The sequence below is a fragment of the Chrysoperla carnea genome, chromosome 2, assembly GCF_905475395.1.
Source record: "Chrysoperla carnea chromosome 2, inChrCarn1.1, whole genome shotgun sequence".
Taxonomy (NCBI): domain Eukaryota; kingdom Metazoa; phylum Arthropoda; class Insecta; order Neuroptera; family Chrysopidae; genus Chrysoperla; species Chrysoperla carnea.
Genome location: NC_058338.1, coordinates 73,408,725 through 73,429,403, shown reverse-complemented (window position 1 = coordinate 73,429,403; position 20,679 = coordinate 73,408,725). Strand labels below are relative to the sequence as shown.

Genomic DNA, 20,679 nt, shown 5'->3' with positions numbered 1-20,679 from the left:
GAACTTTCGACTGGGTTAACTGATTTCATTTCATAATTCTTAATCAATTTGAAAGCTGGTGCTTTTCGTGAGGTCCCATTTCATTTTGGTACAGTTCTGACAGCAGCATCCATGAGAAAATCATAAAAGTCTTAAAATAACTCAATATCACGTCAACCGATTTCGATGGTTCTTTTTTTAGTGACAAATTTGTTAGTGTACTTCCGATGCACTAAAAATCACAAAATAAAAGAAACTTTTAACAAAAAGAAAACCATCTTCAAAGAAAAACTTTTCCAAAACAAATTGATATGCACTAAAAAATAAAAAAATAACGATAATATAATGTAGTTAAAATTATTGTCATTTTGGGAGTCAGTGTCAGCCCAGCTAATGTAGCAAACTGTTCAGTGAGAGTTGTTCCCTTGACTGACACCGACTCCAAAAATAACAATAATTTTAACTGCATTATATTATCATTATTTTTTTACTTTTTAGTGCCTATTAATTTGTTTTGGAAAAGCTTTTCTCTTGAAGTCGTTTTTCTTTTTGTTAAAAGTTTTTTATATATGTGTTTGAATAAAGAATCTATATGTGTGTTAAGTGTGTAATCGTTGATTTATTAGCTGCGATATAAAATGAAAAATCTGTTGAAACTTAAATTTCAACAGATTGTAATCAAAGTGTTCTGGACCAACCTAAGAAGGTTATAATAGTTAACGAATCAGTTTTGGCTAACTAATTTCTTTGGGCTAACGAAATCTTTTCAAGCATTCTATAATGTTATTGGGAGAATTCTATAATGTTATCAAATTAAAATAATCTGATAAAAATGTTAGTAAGTCTACAAACAATGATTAAGTTGATATTAAACCGTTATTAGTTACAACTTTTAAAATTTCCATTAGTTCGTTCCTAAGAGGTTATGGAGTTACTTGAGCTAGTTAAAAATAAGTGAGAATCGAAAATGTTAATCCAATTAAATCACACTGTTGTTGTATTAAAAATTGTATTGTAATAATATTTGTATTATCAATTATCAATTATAAATTTTAAACTTTAATTTACTTTTCATTAAAAAATAATTAAAATTATGTTGATATTTTCAATTACTTTTTGTTTTTGTGTAATTATTGAAGTATTATTATTTTATAAATATTTTATTTATATAGTAGTTAATTATTAAGTACAATATACCATATTTATAAAAATATTATTACAATCAAAAATTATAAAATTATTTAGATTCTGATAGGTCTATCGGTTGGAAACATAAGTGACTGTCGACTTTTTACATTTTTTATTCAACTATGTTCTTAGCTTACAAATAAACATTTTTCTGGTGCCATGAAAAAGAAGTTCGGACTTTAAAAATCCTATCAAATTTTCAGCCGTTTTCAAATGAGTCTCAAGTAGGTACTATGCCTGACTCTAGGCTCAACGCATAGGACTTTCATCCATTAGACGTCTAGGCACGAGTATTTCAGGCTTTGTATTTAATCATAATTTATTTTAAATATTTTACTACTAAAGCAGATTTATATAAATACTAGAGTGATACCCACCCGCTGCGCTAGGTTTAAAAGTCAAGATTGATAAAGATTGTTCTCGCTTATCCCCTTTCTATAACACTCGAAGTAATGGTAAGGATTGTTTTACACAGGTTTACACATAGTCTTAATTATTCATTGAGTTTATCAGAAAAGATGGCCGTGAAATATTTTATATTGACTATTTTTACAGAAATCTGTAATTTACGGTAATGTCAAATGACTACTTTTACAGAAATATGTAATTTATGGTAATGTCAAATTAAATTAATTTTTAAATTTTTTTAATTTTTCTATTAATATATCTTTCTAAATTATATTTCATGTGTTATTCTGAAGTATGAGCTATAATGCTGTTTCATTAAAAATCATTAGCTAGTTTAAGCGTGAAAGCGTAAAAAACAAACAAACATCCTAACTTTCGCATTTATAATATATAGAGATTATCTATTTGAGCAAAACAAATTATAATTATATTAATTGAATAAATTATACAACAATATTTTGAGTATACGGGTAAATACTCAATATTTTATTATTAATTAATAATTTATTTATTTTAATAATTATTATTTATTGATAACCAATATTATATCGACATAATTATTACTAATTAAAGTATGTTATTCATGTGTGTGTTTGTTTGTATAGAGATAAACAGGCTGTAATTTTCAGTATTGTAAATACAAGCTAGGTCAATTTAATCTAAAATGGTTCATAGCTCGTTTTGTAGTTAACCAATCAAAAAATAACGCTGTTAATCTTCATAAAAAACTACAAATTTTTATTAGAAACAATTTATCGAAAAACGTTAGGAAGAAATGTGACTTGAAAATATGTTATTATTGCATTTAATCGAAAGAAAATATGTTAACTACGGAAAAATGCTTTATCCAAAAGTTGTCAAGGCAATAGAGGACATTTGTCAGTGCCTTTGACTTTAACCTACAGATTAAATTTAAGCGTATTTTCTTAAGCGATTGCACTCAAAAATTATATGTTTTAAAGTCGCATTTCTGACTTACGTTTTTCAAAAAAAAAATTTAGACAACAATTGTTATTTTTTTTATCAGGATTAATTTTCTTATTTAAAATGTTTTTCCATTTCTTACCGTTGAGAATCTAAATTGGCTATTAAAACAAGCCGAAGAACTAGGTTTAATCTGATGTCAGAACATAAAGAACGCCCCCCCCCCTTTTATCAAACTCTAAAATTTTTGTTTAAGTTATTTTTTTGTTAACTGCAAAACGAGCTATTAGTCATTACAGATTGAAATGATCCACTCGGTACATACACAGTTCTAAAACAGTTTTCTTGACTCAATAATATAAAACGAAATTTTCTTGACAAAATCAATTAATTGTTCAGCAAAGAATAATTTCACGCCTTCCTTGCGAGAAATTGTTTTTGCGACAAATAAATTTCTTGCAACCCCAAGAATATTTCTGTTATCCTTTTATAATATACGAAGAAAATAATTCTTTGTTCAAAAAATATCTTTTCTGTGTGCAGTTGTGGAAAATACATTCTGTATAATCGAAAGAGGTCATTCCGAGGTTTCAAATTTACAGTGATTATATTAGTTAAGTTGAAAGTAAATATAACCTTATTCCATATCACGAGTTGTTTATTTAAATGCTTCTATTAACTACGTATAAAATGTTTCTATTAGATTTGGGAGTTAGTCTATTACGAGAGTTAACGAGCATTTACATAACGATTTTATCCAGAAAGATAAAAAGTTTTAGCTGATTTCAGTTGGATGAGTAAATCTGCTTGTGGAAAAAAAGAATGTTATATCACTGTCCGTGTGATTTGTTGTTATTACGGAAACCTAAAAAGACTTTCGTAAAAAGAAGTATCAGTTTAGCTTTCTTTTTAACCAACTTCAAACAAAACCGATTTTAATGGTTCTTTTTCTATTAGAAAGCTGGTGATTTCCGTTTGGTCTCATTTCAATTTGGTCTAGTTCTGACCATGTATCCAAGAGAAAACCATAAAAGTCTTAAATTTCCTATAAGTATGTGCGCGACAAATGGACGAATACATCAATATCACGTCAACCGATTTCGATGATTCTTTTTTTAGTGACAAATTAGTTAGTGTACTTCAGATGCACAAAAATAAAAATAAAATAACTTTAAAAAAAAAAACCGACTTCAAAAGAAAACTATTCCAAAACAAATTAATATGCACTAAAAAGTAAAAAATAAGTTGCGTGTTTTTCTGAATAACAAACAATAATAAAAATATTTTTTAAAATGAATTAAAAAATGTTAGATTATTTAAAAGTCAATCAAATTATTACGATAACATAATGTCGTTACAATTATTGCTATTTTTGGAGTCGGTGTCAGTCAAGTTAATTAATCAAACTGTTCTGTCACTGTTGTTTCCTTGGGTGACACCGACTCCAAAAATAGCAATAATGGTAACTACATTTTATTATCGTAATAACTTTTAAAATAGTCTAATAATTTTTCTTTCATTTTACTTAGGAAAACTTTAAAAAATATTTTGATTATTGTTTGTTATTCAGAAGAATACGAAATTATTTTTTTACTTTTTAGTGCATAATAATTTGTTTTGGAATAGTTTTCTTTTGACGTCGGTTTGTTTTTTGTTAAAAGTTCTTTTATTACAATGTATTCAAACCAACATGTCTTTCTTTAATTTTAAACTGATGGACTACAACGGGATGGGACTCCCTACAAAAGGGAGTAAAATAGCATTGAAATAAATTTAAAAAACGGTATATATATACCAGGACTAATTTTCATTATGACAAACAAAATAATGGTTTGTTAAACGCTTTTAACAATATTTTTATGAAATGAAAATAAATTAAATACGATTTTTGTAACATTTCTGTAAAATGAAAACAAATAAACGATTGTCTAGTGTATTATGTTCTATTAAATCATTTTACTTCCGTAATTGTATATTATTTTAATATTGCATATTATTTTCTCAAATATTCTATTATAACATGGGGAAATCGTCTAAGATACTGGTCATCAAAAAATCGAGTTATTGAGAATTATAAAAACTTTGACCCAGCTGTATTACCGAAAAATAGAATCGAGTCAAATGCATCCCCATTCGAAAGCTTCTTCATTTGAAACACGCTAAAACAATTTTACAATTTTGCATCACTTTGTGCCAAGATTTCAATGAGAAACAGCTATTCTTAAAGTTTTAGTGCAATTTGAAAGTGTGCACGGAGTGTTAGCAGTTTTTTGAAAGTATGAACCTAATTGATAAAAAAACGCACTGCCAAAGCAAAATGATTCGTAGTATCTATTCATATGCTTTGGATATAGAGTAGTATTTTAATCTAGTAGTGTCCCAATCATGAAGACTATAAGAAAGACTCCAGAAACTTAACTCTGAATTTTGAGTGGGCCCATATACGTCTGCAACTTGTAAGTTCGCTTATCTGAATTTGGCGACGCTGATTGTATCTCACGATCATAGCGTATAGTCTATATACGAAGTTGCGCAGAATCAATACGCATAGTCGTGAGATACAATGATTGCCGTCAAATCCAGATAATCGAACTAACAAGTGCCGGCCGTATATGAGCCCATTGAATGTATTGCCCGAGATCCAGAGTTAAGTCTCCTTCTCTAATGATCTTAAGTACCTATTGAATATATTTACTAGTGTTTTCACCAACTTTAATTTCCGTCTGCCAGTTGTGAGAATTTTTAAATATAAAGTATAGCATGTAATAATGTCAACACAGCAGGGTAATATTTTTTTCAAGTAATATTAGAGACTAGCGAAATAAGAGTTCAATAAAGCGACCATTCCTTTATTGAGCGAAGTAAGTTCTATTTACATTCATCAACATACTTAACAACAGAAATGGTAGTGTCCATTTTTTAATTTTATAGCGCACATTGAATACGATGTTATAAAAAAATGTATAAATGAAAAAAAAAAAAAAAAACGTATCAGGACAAAACAGAAGCTTTAATATTATTATTCGTTAAAAGATACACCCCAGAGGAGCGTCCAAATGACATTTACCAGTAACAAAAGAAAAACAAATAGCCTTTTTTTTTAAATTATTATTTTATTCAACAAATAAAATGAAAATTTTTGCATAATAAATTTTAGTAAAAAAAATTGTAGATTCAATGTAAGAACAACGGCCCGAGAAAATTTGTATTTGAAATATAAAATATTAAATATATTTTGTGATTTTTTAAGTCCGCTTTCAATTTTTTTTAACTGACTTCAAACAAACAAAAAGGAGGTTCTCAATTCGACTGTATTTTTTTTCTTTATCTGGTGCTTTCCGTGTGGCCTCATTTTATTTTAATCCAGTTGTGACTACGACATCCATGAGAAAATCATAAAAGTTATAAATTTGCATTAAGTATGCACGACAAGAGGACGAATAACTCAATATCACGCCAACCAGAATTTCGAAGATTCTTCTTTTAGTGACAAATTAGTTAGTCTACTTCAGATTCACTAAAAATCACAAAATAAAAAAAAAAACTTTTAACAAAAAGAAAACCAACTTCAAAAGAAAAACTTTTCCAAAACAAATTATTATGCACTAAAAAGTAAAAAAAAACGATAATATAATGTAGTAAAAATTATTGTTATATTTTGAGCCGGTGTCAGCCAAGCTAATGTAACGAACTGTTCGAACATAATGAGCCAAGCTAATGTAACAAACTGAAACGAACATAATATTTTTATATATATAGAAATTGAAATTAATTGCCCAGTGAAATAGGAAAGTACCGCTTAGTAATAATATATTACTAATTTTTGTACGATTGAATTTTTTGTTTGAGAACTAGCCTGAACCTGTTTGAGAACTAGCCTGAAATCGAAATCGAAATCGAAAAATTAAAAGAATCTATACTGTTAGCTCGGTCTACCCTAGCAGCTTAGTTGGTTAAAGCGTAACCAATGACGTACGTGGTATTCCTAGGGTAGTGGGTTCGATTCCCTTCGTCACAACAAAAACATATTATAATTAATTGATGCATTAAGGAGGAGTACTCCGCCTCTGAACAAAAATTGAGGAACTGATATGTGAAATTATCAGCGAAAAAGGTGGTAAAACACATATATGGTATCACAATGGGACCTATGGCCTAAAAGTGTCTCTCGTTGACAGCCAATATAACCTAACCTAGACTACTATATAAGCGTATCCTTTATTTACTGTATATCCTATTGTATTATTTGTGGCAAGTTTCGAGGATTTGACAATCCCGACCTTTCCCAGGATAAACATAAGTGACAGACATGATTACAGCGATAATCATTTATGTCATATGAAATACATATACAGAGACAAACAAGCAGAACAGACAAACAAACTAACGTATAATTCAACAATTATATATGAATTTGACAACATTGTATGTATGTAATATTGTACATTTAAATACAATAATATTGTTGTTATTGTTGTTTGTTATTTTGGATCGTTAGTTGTGTTGCTGTAATTTAATGAATGACGTCATAATTGAATTATATATTATTTATGTTTGATCTATGTAAATTATTGTGTTCATTATATACAATTATATTATTCTATGTGTTTGGTCTATCTATTAATATACTGAATGATTTGTTATTAGAGTTAGAGCATTTCAATCTTTTATATCGAAAAATTATATGTGTTAGCTGTAAAAGCAAGTATACAGGGTGGGTCATTTTAATCTTTAATGTCTAATAGCTTCTTTCGTAGTTAACAAATCACAAAATTACTTAAAAAAAACTGCCGAGTTTGTTGGCAGACATCGAGTTCTGACGTTAGATTGGACCTTTTTCAGGTTTCTTTAATAGCCAAGTTAGATCCTAAACGGTAAGAGATATAATAATACGTTAAACTAGAGAGTTGAGTCTCATAAAAAAATTAAAATTTTTCAGCTAACCCATTTTTTCGAAAATCAACTTTCGAAAGAGACGTAAAAATATATCATTATTGCATTGAATAAAGAAAACACGCTAAATACTTTAGCTAAAAGTTTTCAAGGGCGAGAGAGCATTTTCCTGTGTCCATTACTTTGGCCTATAATTATCGACATACTTTAAGCGTATTTTGTTACGAATAAATTCAATATTATCGTATTTTTATGTCGCATTTGGTGCGAAAGATAACGTTTTTTTTCAAATTAATTATTATTTTTATTAGGATCAACATTCTAATTTAAAATGTTATTCTATTTCTTACCATTCCTTACCGAGTCTAAAGTGGCTATTATAGCAACCCGAAGAACCAGGTCCAATCTGATGTCAGAACATGAGGTGTTTTCTACAAAATCAACAAGTAACCATTATAGATTAAAATGACCCACTCTGTATAATCATGTAAATTCTTGAAACACATATCGCATTGCGGCATATTGGCGTTATTTTTTGTGAATAATTTGCGAACGTATTAAAACATATCGAGTTTCTAGTATTATGATACACATATCATGTACTTATAATTATTACATTTACAAATTTTTCTTCTGTATTATTCTTGGACTAGTTTTACATTTCTGTAAACTTATAACGGGAAATTTCTATATGTGTGTTAAAGTTGGTAAGTTTTTGGTGAATTTCTGATTAATAAAAAAATCGTGCTCCTTAACGTGTAAAACATTAGTACCTACTGCTAGTTTGTCTCGATAAATAACTCTGTAAACATACATTGTATTATTTATTTTATAAACAAATACAGCTATTATAGAGCTGTTATATGGACAGTTACGTTCAAAATTATGATATATTTGATTTTCTTTTACACGGAGAAGTATTTGTGATTATAAAATACAAAGACACTAGTAATATAGCCTAAGTTAATTCCAAATAATCTTTAAATGTTGTTTTCTGTAAATTAATACAGATAAGTCCCCATATGAAAGCCCCCCCCCCTTAAAGTTGCACATAAATTACATACTTCCAAACATAATATTTGAGTACTCTCATTGGAAGAAAACTCAATACAAACCCTAAAGTTTTATTCGTATTGAGAAAACCACTATAATGACGTCAAGCAGTCGAAATGTCTTAGCAGGCTTAAATCACCTCTATAATATTATAAATGCGAAAGTAAGGATGTTTGATACGCTTTCACCCTAAAACTAGTGAATAGTTTTTAATGAAACTGTACAGAAGTATAGCTCATACTTCAGAATAACACATGAGCTATAATTTATAAAGATATATTAAAAAAAAATAAAATTTAAAATTATGATTACAGATGGAGCTGATCTATAATCATCATTTTGAACCTTAAATTAACGTATTCTGTAAAAATTCAAAAAAGTATCAAACCATTCATGGCCAACTTTTCTGATAAATTCAATGAATTCTGACTATTTTACATTTAACAAAATTGAAAACTGTGCACATCAAGAGAGGTGGAAGCTACAAAGCGGTGATTTTTACTTTTAAGCCCAGTGATACGGGCGGGTACCAGGCTAGAATATAATAATAGTCTACGCAATGACTAGATAATTAAAAGGCAGTTCATTCGTACATTTTAACAGTATTGTTGTAAATTATTACGGTTTTTTAGAAGATAGCTCTCCCAATAAATTGAATTTTTTTTTCATGACCCACTTTGATGTACAGGCTTTTTCCAATGATTCTTACAACAGAACGACAGATTTGTTAAGTAACATTCATGTAGCGTAATATTTTTAATTTATATTTTCAGATATTTTAATTAACATTGTATACATTGTAGAACTAATTACACATAATGGAATTGCGAATTAAAACAAAAATTACATAAAATAATAGGGTGTGTGATTTAGTTAGCGACAGTATCAGCAACACAAAACAAAAGCCAAAAAAAAAATATATAGCTGGAGTAGTTTATTCAGTCAGTCCACCAACTGATACCCGGTGGTATGATGTTAAAAAGGTGGTTGATAGTATAGTAGCTCTTTAATAACAAACATTCATTACCCATTAAATAATTTTTCCCATTTTAATTAAAACGGATATGTATATAATACATATATATGTTTATTAATACATCAAATCACATCCATACATCAAAAAAATATTTCATAAAAGATGTTGGGTGCATATGAATGACTAGCAGTTTAAATACAAAGACTATTATTACTTATTGTTGTTGTTTACATTTAATCATGCACACGATATTTACATCATGGTCTATTCGACTATATTTTGATATAATATGTTACATACAGGCGTAAACTAAATATTGACAAATATCTTGTCTAGTAATCTTAATTAACGAGAATTGAAAAATATATAAAGTATTGTTTCCTTAACAACCATTGAATAGATAATTATTATCCAAACTAATAGTGGCTCTACGTGAATGTAACGTAAAGAGCCACCTGGAGTAAGGCACCTTCAGAGAACTGAAATAGTAAACAATTGTTAGCAAGTTGCATATTTGTTTTAAATTAAAAACTATAATCTGTGCATAACGTAATAGTCTTTGTTAAAGAGAATTGAAAAAAATACACTCGAACCAGGACTCGAACCCGGACTTCTTGGATTTATGTCAAGCGCCCTACAAATTAGGCTGTTCGAGTTCTAGACACATGTTTACTTAACATGATTATTCCTACAAAAATGATATAATTCGATCATTAATTACGGAAGTTTGACTATCTCAACATATATACATTATTTCTACAAATACAGTTCAGTACTTTTGATTCACATTGTTTTATAATTAACTTCATTATGAATGTAATACAATTACATTGAATTTAAATTTAAAATAAAAAATATAAAAAAAAAAAGTTATTTTCATCAATTATATCCATTAAACAATATTATGTTTAATCCTCCAATGAATAATATAAGTTAGTACATATATATATATATATATATATATATATATATATATATATATATATATATATATATATATATATATATATATATATATATATATATATATATATATATATATATATATATATATATATATATACATTAGTATTAGGTACATTACATTATATTATCTATTGAACGAATCCATTCTGATAGAGTGTTTCAAAATTGTTCAACACTATTTTAGATACGTGTTCACAAGCTCGAAATAAAAAATAAAAAATCATATAAAGATTTGTCCGAAAATAATTTGTTACTGATATATTGGAGTAAAGAAATATTGATTTAATAATGAAAAATTCATATGAATTGGTTAAAGTAACCTCCGTTTTGTTAAATGAGCATTCAGTACGATTTCTATCAGTTAAAAAACATGCCCGTTTGTTCCGTAAGATTGCAAAATTTTGTGTGTCCATAAAATATTGAACACTCAAATAATTCACTTACACGAAGTACCCTTACAACTAATAACTATCGGTCTGATTTGTTCGTTGGTTAGGAGGTCAACAAAAAGTGCAACAAAAAAACGAAACAAAAACCGACATCTAGGTTACCTAGGAAACTAAAACTTTTGCAATCGATTCAGCTTGCCATGAATTTGAGAAAATGCAAAAATATTTGTATAACTGTCAATTAAAAATTGAATTGTGAAATATATCAAAAGTTAAAGATAACAGAGACAACTTAAAGTAGGTTCAATGAAATTTGTTTGTTACGTCATAATAAATACCCTGATCAAACCAAACGTAATATACGCACATATTGGGTTGACTACTAAATCAGAAGTATGTCGTTTTTAAACTAGTTAATTGATACAGTAAAAACTAAAAGTAACTATTAAATTAAATTTTTTAAAGAATCTATCAAGTATTTGACTTTTAAAATTAATACTTTAAATTTTCAGAAAAATATCTTTTAAATAAAAAAGTAAGCGATACATTTATAATGTATCAAGGTACGAAAGGACTATAGTTCCTATTGGGTCTACCCACGACACCTCTCGTTCTTTTTTATTACTAATTGAAAGATTTTTTATCACCTGTCAAACTAATATCAATATTGAATAATTGTCTTAAAGCGTCTTTATTCACGGATAGCCGATTTTGTACTTGATTAACATCGAACTTTAGAGAAATAAATCTTTAACCTCTTGTATTTCGGAAATAAATTATTTTCCTATGTTTTATATGAACATTTGGCTTATTCTGAGTTAGATAATACTCATACCTATGAAAGTACCATGGAATTTTGAAACACTTTGTATATGTACGAGCAAAATTATGAAACTCGTTGAAGCTAGTCGGCTCCATAAATAAGGATATAGCCCTGAAGGAATCGTTTACGTACGATGGGTGAAAAAACCATGATATCACAATAACACAATCTCGTTTTGGAAGGTGATTTGGTGGAATAAATTTCCATGACAGTGGAGATTTTCACTCCCCAATCCGACTTAATAGATAATCCGTACGAGTTGCACATATTTGTTTTTACTGCCAGATTAGTTCTCCCTTTCTCTGCAATTTGCCGCATATGACAAATAGCTAATTGCCCTTAAGTGCAACAAATTTATACTTTCAACATAAATAAGTAAATGCTGGTCACCTTTATTAGTAAAAGTATTACCGTGTAAGAATTTTAAACCTACAACGAGTAAATGGTGAATTATTATCAAAATATAGGAAAGGATAAGTAAGATTAAATTGGCTGAAAATTTCAGCTCCTCAACTATTTTGAGTGCAATGTACCATATCACTAGGATCCGGTTACACCAGGTATACTGCAAACAGAATTGATTACATCTTAATCAACTGAGCCACTAGGTTTGATTATAAAATTTATAAGTAAACTAAAAAAATATTAGAAAATAAATCAATATTAAGTACGTGACATTAAGGCTTATCATCTAATAGCTCAATTGGTTAGAAGAAGGCTTATCATCTAAGGCTCTATCATCACTCATATGAAATTTGCTTTTTATTTCCACCATTGAAAATTGATGGAATTGGGTGTTTAAATTAACTAGATTGTTACACGGTCAATGTAAGCGAATGGTAGCTACATAAAGTTATAAATTCAAACCGATAACGTAAAATTTAACGAAATTTGAATCTATTAGAACAAATTCTTTATCTACATATCATAAAATATTAGTCAATAGAATCTGATCACTTAAGAGAGGACATAGCACACATAGGACACATAGGACATAGGATATGTCAAGACAATGATAAACATAGCTATGTGCTTCAATCGTTTTGTCTCATGCATACTAATTGCAGCTACCCCATCTACCCTCCCTTACTTCAGTGCTTATAAGGTTTTTTTTTTTTTTTTTTTTTTTTTTAAATATGTATTCTGATTGTGTCCTATTAATTCACATGGATGTATGCAAGGATATTTATTTAACGACATAATTATTTATTCATTGATGGCATAAATTAATCTAAAAGAATCAATAATTAAATTATGTTATTATGTATATTATTTAAAAAAAAAAAACTTCTTTTATATGGATTAAAGTTGCATTTTTTGCAGAGTATGCTAATTTTTTAATTATTGGTTTTGATAAACATAAATACAACGGATAAATACACGAATATAGTCGGTAACAGAATCGCAGTTTATAGACAACATATTTTCATAGCCATCAAAATTCTTTTTGAAAGCAAGCATTTCTATCGAGATTTCTTAATATGATATATAGATATATTATAATCATGGACGAATTGATCTATGTTACTCAATCACGCCAGAACGGCTGAACAGATTTGGACAAAATTTGGAACAGAGATAGCTGGTAAAATGGTCTCGTGCGGGATAGATTTATTTTAACTTTTCATAGAGCAAAGGATCGACATGATTTTTTGCAGAGGTAGTGATAGTTTAGGGGTCGGAAAATGACATAGGCCAACTTTTATCTCAGAAAAATGCACGGTTCGTAGCATATAGGAACCGTGTTTTTAATGTGTATTGTAAAAGTTTATGAAATAGTTGTTAAGTGCATTTTTCTCAAGAAGGATTGATTAATTTACACAGTAACGATAAAGACTTTCAAAATCTATTTTAATTGCCACTCTCTTTTAATCGCGGGTAACACCGCGGGGTGAATCATTAGAAATAAGTACACCCTCACTGTAATTCTAAAGGATCGTATGTCGAAATGTCCAGTTTTATTGATTTACTCTTAATTGATTTTTTATGCGGTTTTAATGTTCTCGCAAGCTTTCGTGCTCGATTATGGAATATAATGGAATAATAAACAGTGAAAATATATTATTTTCATGTTTATCCTTGATGTCTATATTTGAAGCAATAACAAAAGCAGGAGAGTCTAAGCACAAAAATATCAATCCCAAGAATATCAATATCGTCAGTATTTTTCCAATGTAACAAAATTCGTAAACTTCAGCTGGTTGATCAAACATTCAGGTAAAAATGTTTATTTGTTTCTTCTAGAAAAGTTCACGAAATCTATCTATAGATGGGTGTGTAATAGATTTAGAAAACAGTAGACAATTTTATCGAACATAAAAAAAAACGGAGAAGTAATTTAATTTATTTATAACAAAAAGCCAATATATAGAGCTTGAACGGACATTACTGCATGTTGAGAGGTCGAATCGAATACACTACAATTACCTGTATCTTTTCAATAAAAACATTAATCAAAGCCGTCAGATGCAGAGCCATAGTCGATTTACATGGTAGATTGTTTTGTGCAATTGTAAAATATGTAGACTATGTTCTATAAAATCTGACTTTGAGAGGTTGTAAAATTATTTTTATACACGAAAGTTAGATTCATTTAACTATTGAAGAATATGTTTCTGAAACATGTATCTTCCAAAAAATTTTGGGCAATATGTAAAGAACTGGACGCTTTATCGTCAATGGCCAAATAATTTTTACACAAAATTTGATGAAACTTAGTATATATGACAATTTTGACCCACAAAGTACAAAAATTGAGCTAATGAAACAATTGAGTGAGAATTTCTATGTAATGAAATCTTATTTAGGGCAGATTCTGAGGATATATCGAACAAAATTAATTTAATTGCCAAAAGAGGTGGATTTTCGGTTTTTTACTCTAAATAATAAAAAAACAAATATATTTTGCGGTAGAGCAAAAATTTGTTGATGTATCAATTAAAGAAATTGTTGACTATGTCCAGTATACGACGATTTTAGTTGATATATCAAAAACTCCTCGATCAATCAACAGCGGGATCCTTTTTATACCATGTATATATGAAATATACATAGTATATTAAGTTTCGTCCCAAGTTTGTAACGCTTAAAAATATTGATGCTACGAACAAAATTTTGGTATAGGTGTTCATAGAATCACCTAATTAATCCATTTCCGGTTGTCCGTCCGTCCGTCCGTCCGTCTGTGGTCACGATAACTCAAAAACGAAAAAAGATATCGCTCTGAAATTTTTACAGCGTACTCAGGACGTAAAAAGTCAGGTCAGGTTCGTAAATGAGCATCATAGGTCAATTGGGTCTTGGGTCCGTAGGATCCATCTTGTAAACCGTTAGAGATAGAACAAAAGTTTAAATATAAAAAATGTTGCTTATAAAAAAATAAAAAACTTTTGTTTGAAACATTTTTTTGTAAACATCACTGTTTACCCACGAGGGCGTTCATTAGGTGCAAATTTTATAGTATGTATTAATATAGGAATATCAAAGTGAATATCTTTTGTTATTTACGTGACGTCAAAAAAACAAACGATTGCGCATCAACACTTGCGCATTATATGAGAATATCAGTTAAATATGTCAGATATGTATGTATGTGAAATGTGACAGAGTTATCAACACTGCCTATACATGGTATTTCAACAATTAACTCAGTCAATTGTTTGTTTTAACTTGTTTTGTTATTTTATGGGCCAAACCTAATCGAGTACTGCTAGTAATCGATTGAATCATCCATACGTGACTTTATGTATATTAAATTTCTTAAAATCAGTTCGCATTTTTAAAATGTGCGTTAGCTATTCCAGTAAGCTATAGGACAGTTGATAGTATTTGATAAATAATTTTGTTTTACATTTGCTATTGACATCAAATACACACAGTATTTAAACTTGCAATTCTTTAGTCCTAGTTATGGGTCAACCTGTATACGTAATTCAAATATTCACAATTGTCATCTAAAACTAAATCAAACAGTAGACTTCATTTGGTTTGAAAAACGGATGTAACTTTTGAGAATTTATACGTTAAAATTTCTACTACTTTTTCAGAAAATATGGAATATTCCGAAAACCGTGAATTTTAAGAGAGGTAAACCTTAAAAGTGTCCAGGTTTTTTTATACTTAATTAAGTCCAGCATGGTAGTTGCACTTTTTGATTGTTATTATATTTTATTCCAGATACGGTGCAAAAATTCCCTTCTTTTTTAAATTAAAGACATAATAGTTTTTTAAATTTTATATTGAAATTTTACTGAATTCCAAAGAAAAGCCATTTCACACTATCTTCACATTATTTACTTATATATCAGATTACAGTATTTATAGCATAACAGAGATGATGGAAGCGCAGAGCACACTGTCCAGTGTATACACGAAGTAAATCGTTGCTTCCACCATCAATTTTAATATGTATTATGCATACACCACGCCGCGTTAGACGGGTATACGTTACATATAGTCCGTCAAGTCAATGTCTTACCTTATGTGTGGACCACATATGTAATAATATCATAGACAAAACAATATAGGGTGTGTATAAAAGCTGCAAAGTTTTTGTAGCCGCAACTTGATTTTTTGGGTATAAAGTTGGGATAAGTTTAAATCAATTCTGAAAATTTTACGGCGAGGTTGCCCAATTATTTCAATAAATAAATGACTTCAAAAGTAGACATATTTAAACGTGACTTAAAAATTCTCTCCTGTGTTTTTCACATTTGTAATTTAATCGCGTTGTATGTCTTTAAACCCGAACTAAAAAAAGGGGGTTTATAAATTTGACTGCCAATGTGTGTGTGTCTGGCTGTGTGTCTTACTGCCTGCCTGTCTGTGTCATCGTAGCGCCTAAACGGATGAACCAATTTATTTATTTTATTTTTTGGTTTTGTTTGAAAGGTAATGTAATGTAGAGTGTTCTTAGTTCCGTACCCGAAAAAATTAAAAATTGGCAATGATCTTCCAAATCTGCTCAGCTTGAAGGCTTTAAGGAAAAAGGTAATTTAATATAGTGTTCAAATGATATGTTTCAAATGCGAGTTTAGTAAAATAATTTTGGTATCTTTGAATTTTGCGTGTTTTTTGTTTTTAAAAATACTTTTGATATAACTATTATTATATTCTATTTAAAGGCATTTTATTTTATTTCCAAAAATAAATTTCGGCTGTCAATACAAACCAAACATAATGTATCCAAATATAGTGAACCTAAATTATTTTATTGTAGATAATCACTATCTATAAATAGCATATAATTAATAATTATGATTATGGCGAAGACATACATCTTTATAATACTCTATATCTATAAAATGACCTAAAATAAGGTTCCAAATAAAATCGGTAGATAGAGTCTTCCTGTGTAGGACTGTCCCATATGCCTGCTTTATAGCTATTACACTTATGGCCATTTATAATCTCAGTGTAAATGGATATGATTGATTAATGAATTGCTTTCGTACGAAAAACAAATATAATATTGTAAAGAAGATAATTTCATATTTATTTTTACATTAGTGTGATGAGATTTTTTCCTCCCCCTCTTCATATTTACCCCTATAATTTATATGACACAATATGTATAAAATAAATGAAACAAAATAACTTATATATATAATGGTATAATCTATGTTTATAAAACAGAACACCTCAAACATTACAAGGAAAATCCATTATCATGTATTTTAACTTCCATCAACTAAAGTAAAATAGTGGTAACATCATTTTCAAGTAATATTTATATACCTATTTTAGAATTTTTTTTTTTTTTTTTGCTATTCTTAATACTATCTTGTTACAAAATATAAGTACATTTTGTAAGTGAAACACATTCGACAAGGAAACACAGAGTAAGAAAATATCACTGACAAACATTTTATAAATTAAGAAATATTCTTTTTTTGTTTTTTCAAAGCTTTTTAAATTTATTTGATCAAGTATCATAAATCATACTATACATTTTATACAGTGAGCACGAGGTCAGAAATTCTTTGAATGACTTTGTCAGATTTGTGAATGCCCAACTGATTTGATCATTGAGGGCATAGTAACATTAGCAATAGTTGGTAGGCGGGCGAGTCAATGCAGTCTGGGAGTCAGACCCATACTGGGTGGCAGTACCCACAATACTTGTGGTGGATAGCTCAATTCAATACTGCAATATTATTAATTATGCTAACATAAATACTATAGTTCGTGGGAGAGTAAGGGTGCTTTTTAAAATGTTGCATACATACTTGTAATTTCGTGAGCTGCTTCCTGTTGGCGAATCTACCAAACTTCTCTTTAACACTTTTTTCGAAAGCGCTGCGTTCTCAAAGGAGCACGATGGCGTCATATTTAAACTTTCGATCTGAAAAAAGGCAGCAAGGAATTTGTCGGACATCATGACCACTTGATAACTTAAATAACTATTAAGCAATAAAATATTTTGTTCGACAAAAATACTGCACCGCTGAGCTTGCGTACGACCTCGAACATTCGGTAATTAAATATTTTTGTCCTTCAATACATTCGTAGTTCATTTTTGCTGAATTATTAAATAATTATTAATGTTATAGAGTGATCATAGTGTCCGACAAATTTCCTGATGCGTTATTTCAGATCGATAGCTTAAATATGACGACATCGTGCTCATTTGAGAACGCAGCGCTTTAGAAAAACGTCGTAAAGAGAAGTTTGATAGAATCGCCAAAAGGAAGCAACTCACAAAATTTCAAGTGTGTATGTATCATTTTAAAAAGCACCCTTACTGTCCCACGGACGAGATAAAAATAGGCTCTTACGATATTTATACCAATAACCTTGATTGTGTAATATTATGTCAGAAATTCAAATATCTTTTTCTCCTTCGCTTGAGTGCTTTTTCTTTTCAGTTTTAGTTCTTCTTTCACTGAAACTCGTCAGATCGTTTTCAAATCTATGCCATTTGTCAAAATTTCAAACTGATTGAATCAGCCTTTGGTTAGTTTTCACCATAGATCTAAAATTAAAATCATGTCTCTTTGGTAAAGGAGGTAGAAACCTGCATCAAAGGCCATTATTAAAATTCACGCTGTATGTAACATTATGTATATAGATTTGTTACAGGCTATATACATACATATAAGATGAGTGAAACGAACATCTTTTAAAAGATTTTACAGGTCTGTGGGGAAATCAGTTTCATGCAAGTAAAAGGAAACATCACCTTTAGTTCGTTTCAAATACATAAATATACATACGTACCAAGAAAAAAAAATCCACGATATTGATTGGTATGGTAATACCTACTACAAAATGGGTAAGAAGGGGCAGGATAATAAAATGGACATATACACGTCCGTGAAAAGTATGTGTGTAATATCTACTACATGTTGTAAAAATAAACATTTGATAAATTTAAATTGATACCAAAAAAAAAACATTAAATATTTGGCGTTAAACAAAAAAAACATACTCAATAATGTATGATTTTCTTCCTACATTAATCATTTTTTCTAGCGTAGATTGAGAGACAAAAAATCGGGTGATTCCCCCCTCGAGAAAGTAAGACAGTTCGAGCTTTACTTTGTGGAAGTTAGTTTTTAATAAAACGAAAACATATCACGCGTAATGTTGTTTGAGGGTGAAAATATTAGGGCGATGAAATAATCTAAATAATCAAAAAACATTTTAATTAATTTCATCATATTTTATTACATTTTTTTTAATTTACTAAATGCGAATTATATTAAGCTAACGAAAGTACACGAACACGCCCGAAAATTTTCCAGGTAAATATTTTTTACTTACACCTTTACTCTCATGATGAGAGAAATTCTCACAGTTTACGAAGGACTTGAAAAAAAAAGTTTTTTTTTAAACCTGTACATAGGTTGAAAAAATCGGAAAAATCCATTATTCAAAAATACATAAAACCACAGGAAAATATAGAAAAAGTTTCAACCACGTACAGGTACCATTAAAAATAAAATTTATTTGTGTTTTAAATCGAGCGTGAGCAAAATGCTCATAAACATAGTGCAAACGAGTTAAGAAAATTGCCAAAAATTGAAAAAATTTCGTGTTTTCGTGATTTGTATAATATCCATTTCAAAAAGTAATTTTATCCCAAAAATATAAATGATTTTTACAATTTTCCTGAAATTAAGTTATATACCCAGTTTGATCAACTTGTGAAATAAAATTTTTTTCGAGTTCGTAACGTACTTTCTGAATTATCGAATAAAATGCTATGCGAACCTTATCCCGAAGCAATATTCAACTTTTTCAATCGCAAAATAAAGTTGATTTACGTGTGCTTAAAAAAAGGAACGGCCTTGTATGAAAGCATAAACCAAATAAAATTAATCAATAAAATTAATTTATAATAAATAAAATTACTTATTAACTTTGAAATTATTAAAAAAAATGCTGAAGCTAAAATTGTCTTCTTCAAAAAAATGCTTTTGATTTTGTCAATGCGTTTGATGGTGATGGAACATCTTGTACACAAATTGAAATACAATAGATGATTTACTCGTGTTTTTGTCACAATGAATACGTTGATTGGAGTCAAATATATATATATAAAAAAAAAAAAAAAATTTCACTGACTAACCTGTGATTACACTGTTGACACGCAAAACATTCTAAATGATATACATTGCTTCTAGCACGCATAACCATTTCAAAGGCAGGAATTACTTTATTACAGGCCGCACAATATCCTGTGTTACCAAATAATCTGCAAACAAATAGCAATAATAACAATTTGATTATTAGTAAAAAAAACACTAAAATCGCTATCCTGCCAGCATTTGTACTAGTTTCAAGCATCATATTTCAAAAACTATTAGACGTGCCGAGCTGTAGGTTGGCTTCAATTGTTAAAATTTATTATACTTTTAGAAGGTACCAGCAACTAATATTAAAAGCTCATAGTTTTTGAATTAAACTGCAAAGATCGAAAGTATGTACGGAAATTTTGCAGTTTTTCACGGATTACGCAGGTAGCATAAATTGTTTCACAATATTTTAAGAGGTCTAAATAATATACCAAAAACATAACATACGCGTTTTGCGATCTTAATGTAGAATTTGACTGTCGTAAATTGTGAAAACTGAAA

General features: G+C 29.0%; 1 protein-coding gene across 2 annotated transcripts in view; it reads right to left on the bottom strand.

Moving 5' to 3' along the window:
• LOC123293186 (LIM/homeobox protein Lhx9-like) overlaps positions 1-20,679 on the bottom strand; it is a 327,991-nt gene that overhangs the window by 27,645 nt on the left and 279,667 nt on the right. For both annotated transcript variants that reach the window (XM_044873920.1, XM_044873919.1), the window contains exon 3: positions 20,172-20,297. In XM_044873920.1, the coding sequence (XP_044729855.1) occupies positions 20,172-20,297 (126 nt within the window). The remainder of the gene's footprint in view (positions 1-20,171; positions 20,298-20,679) is intronic.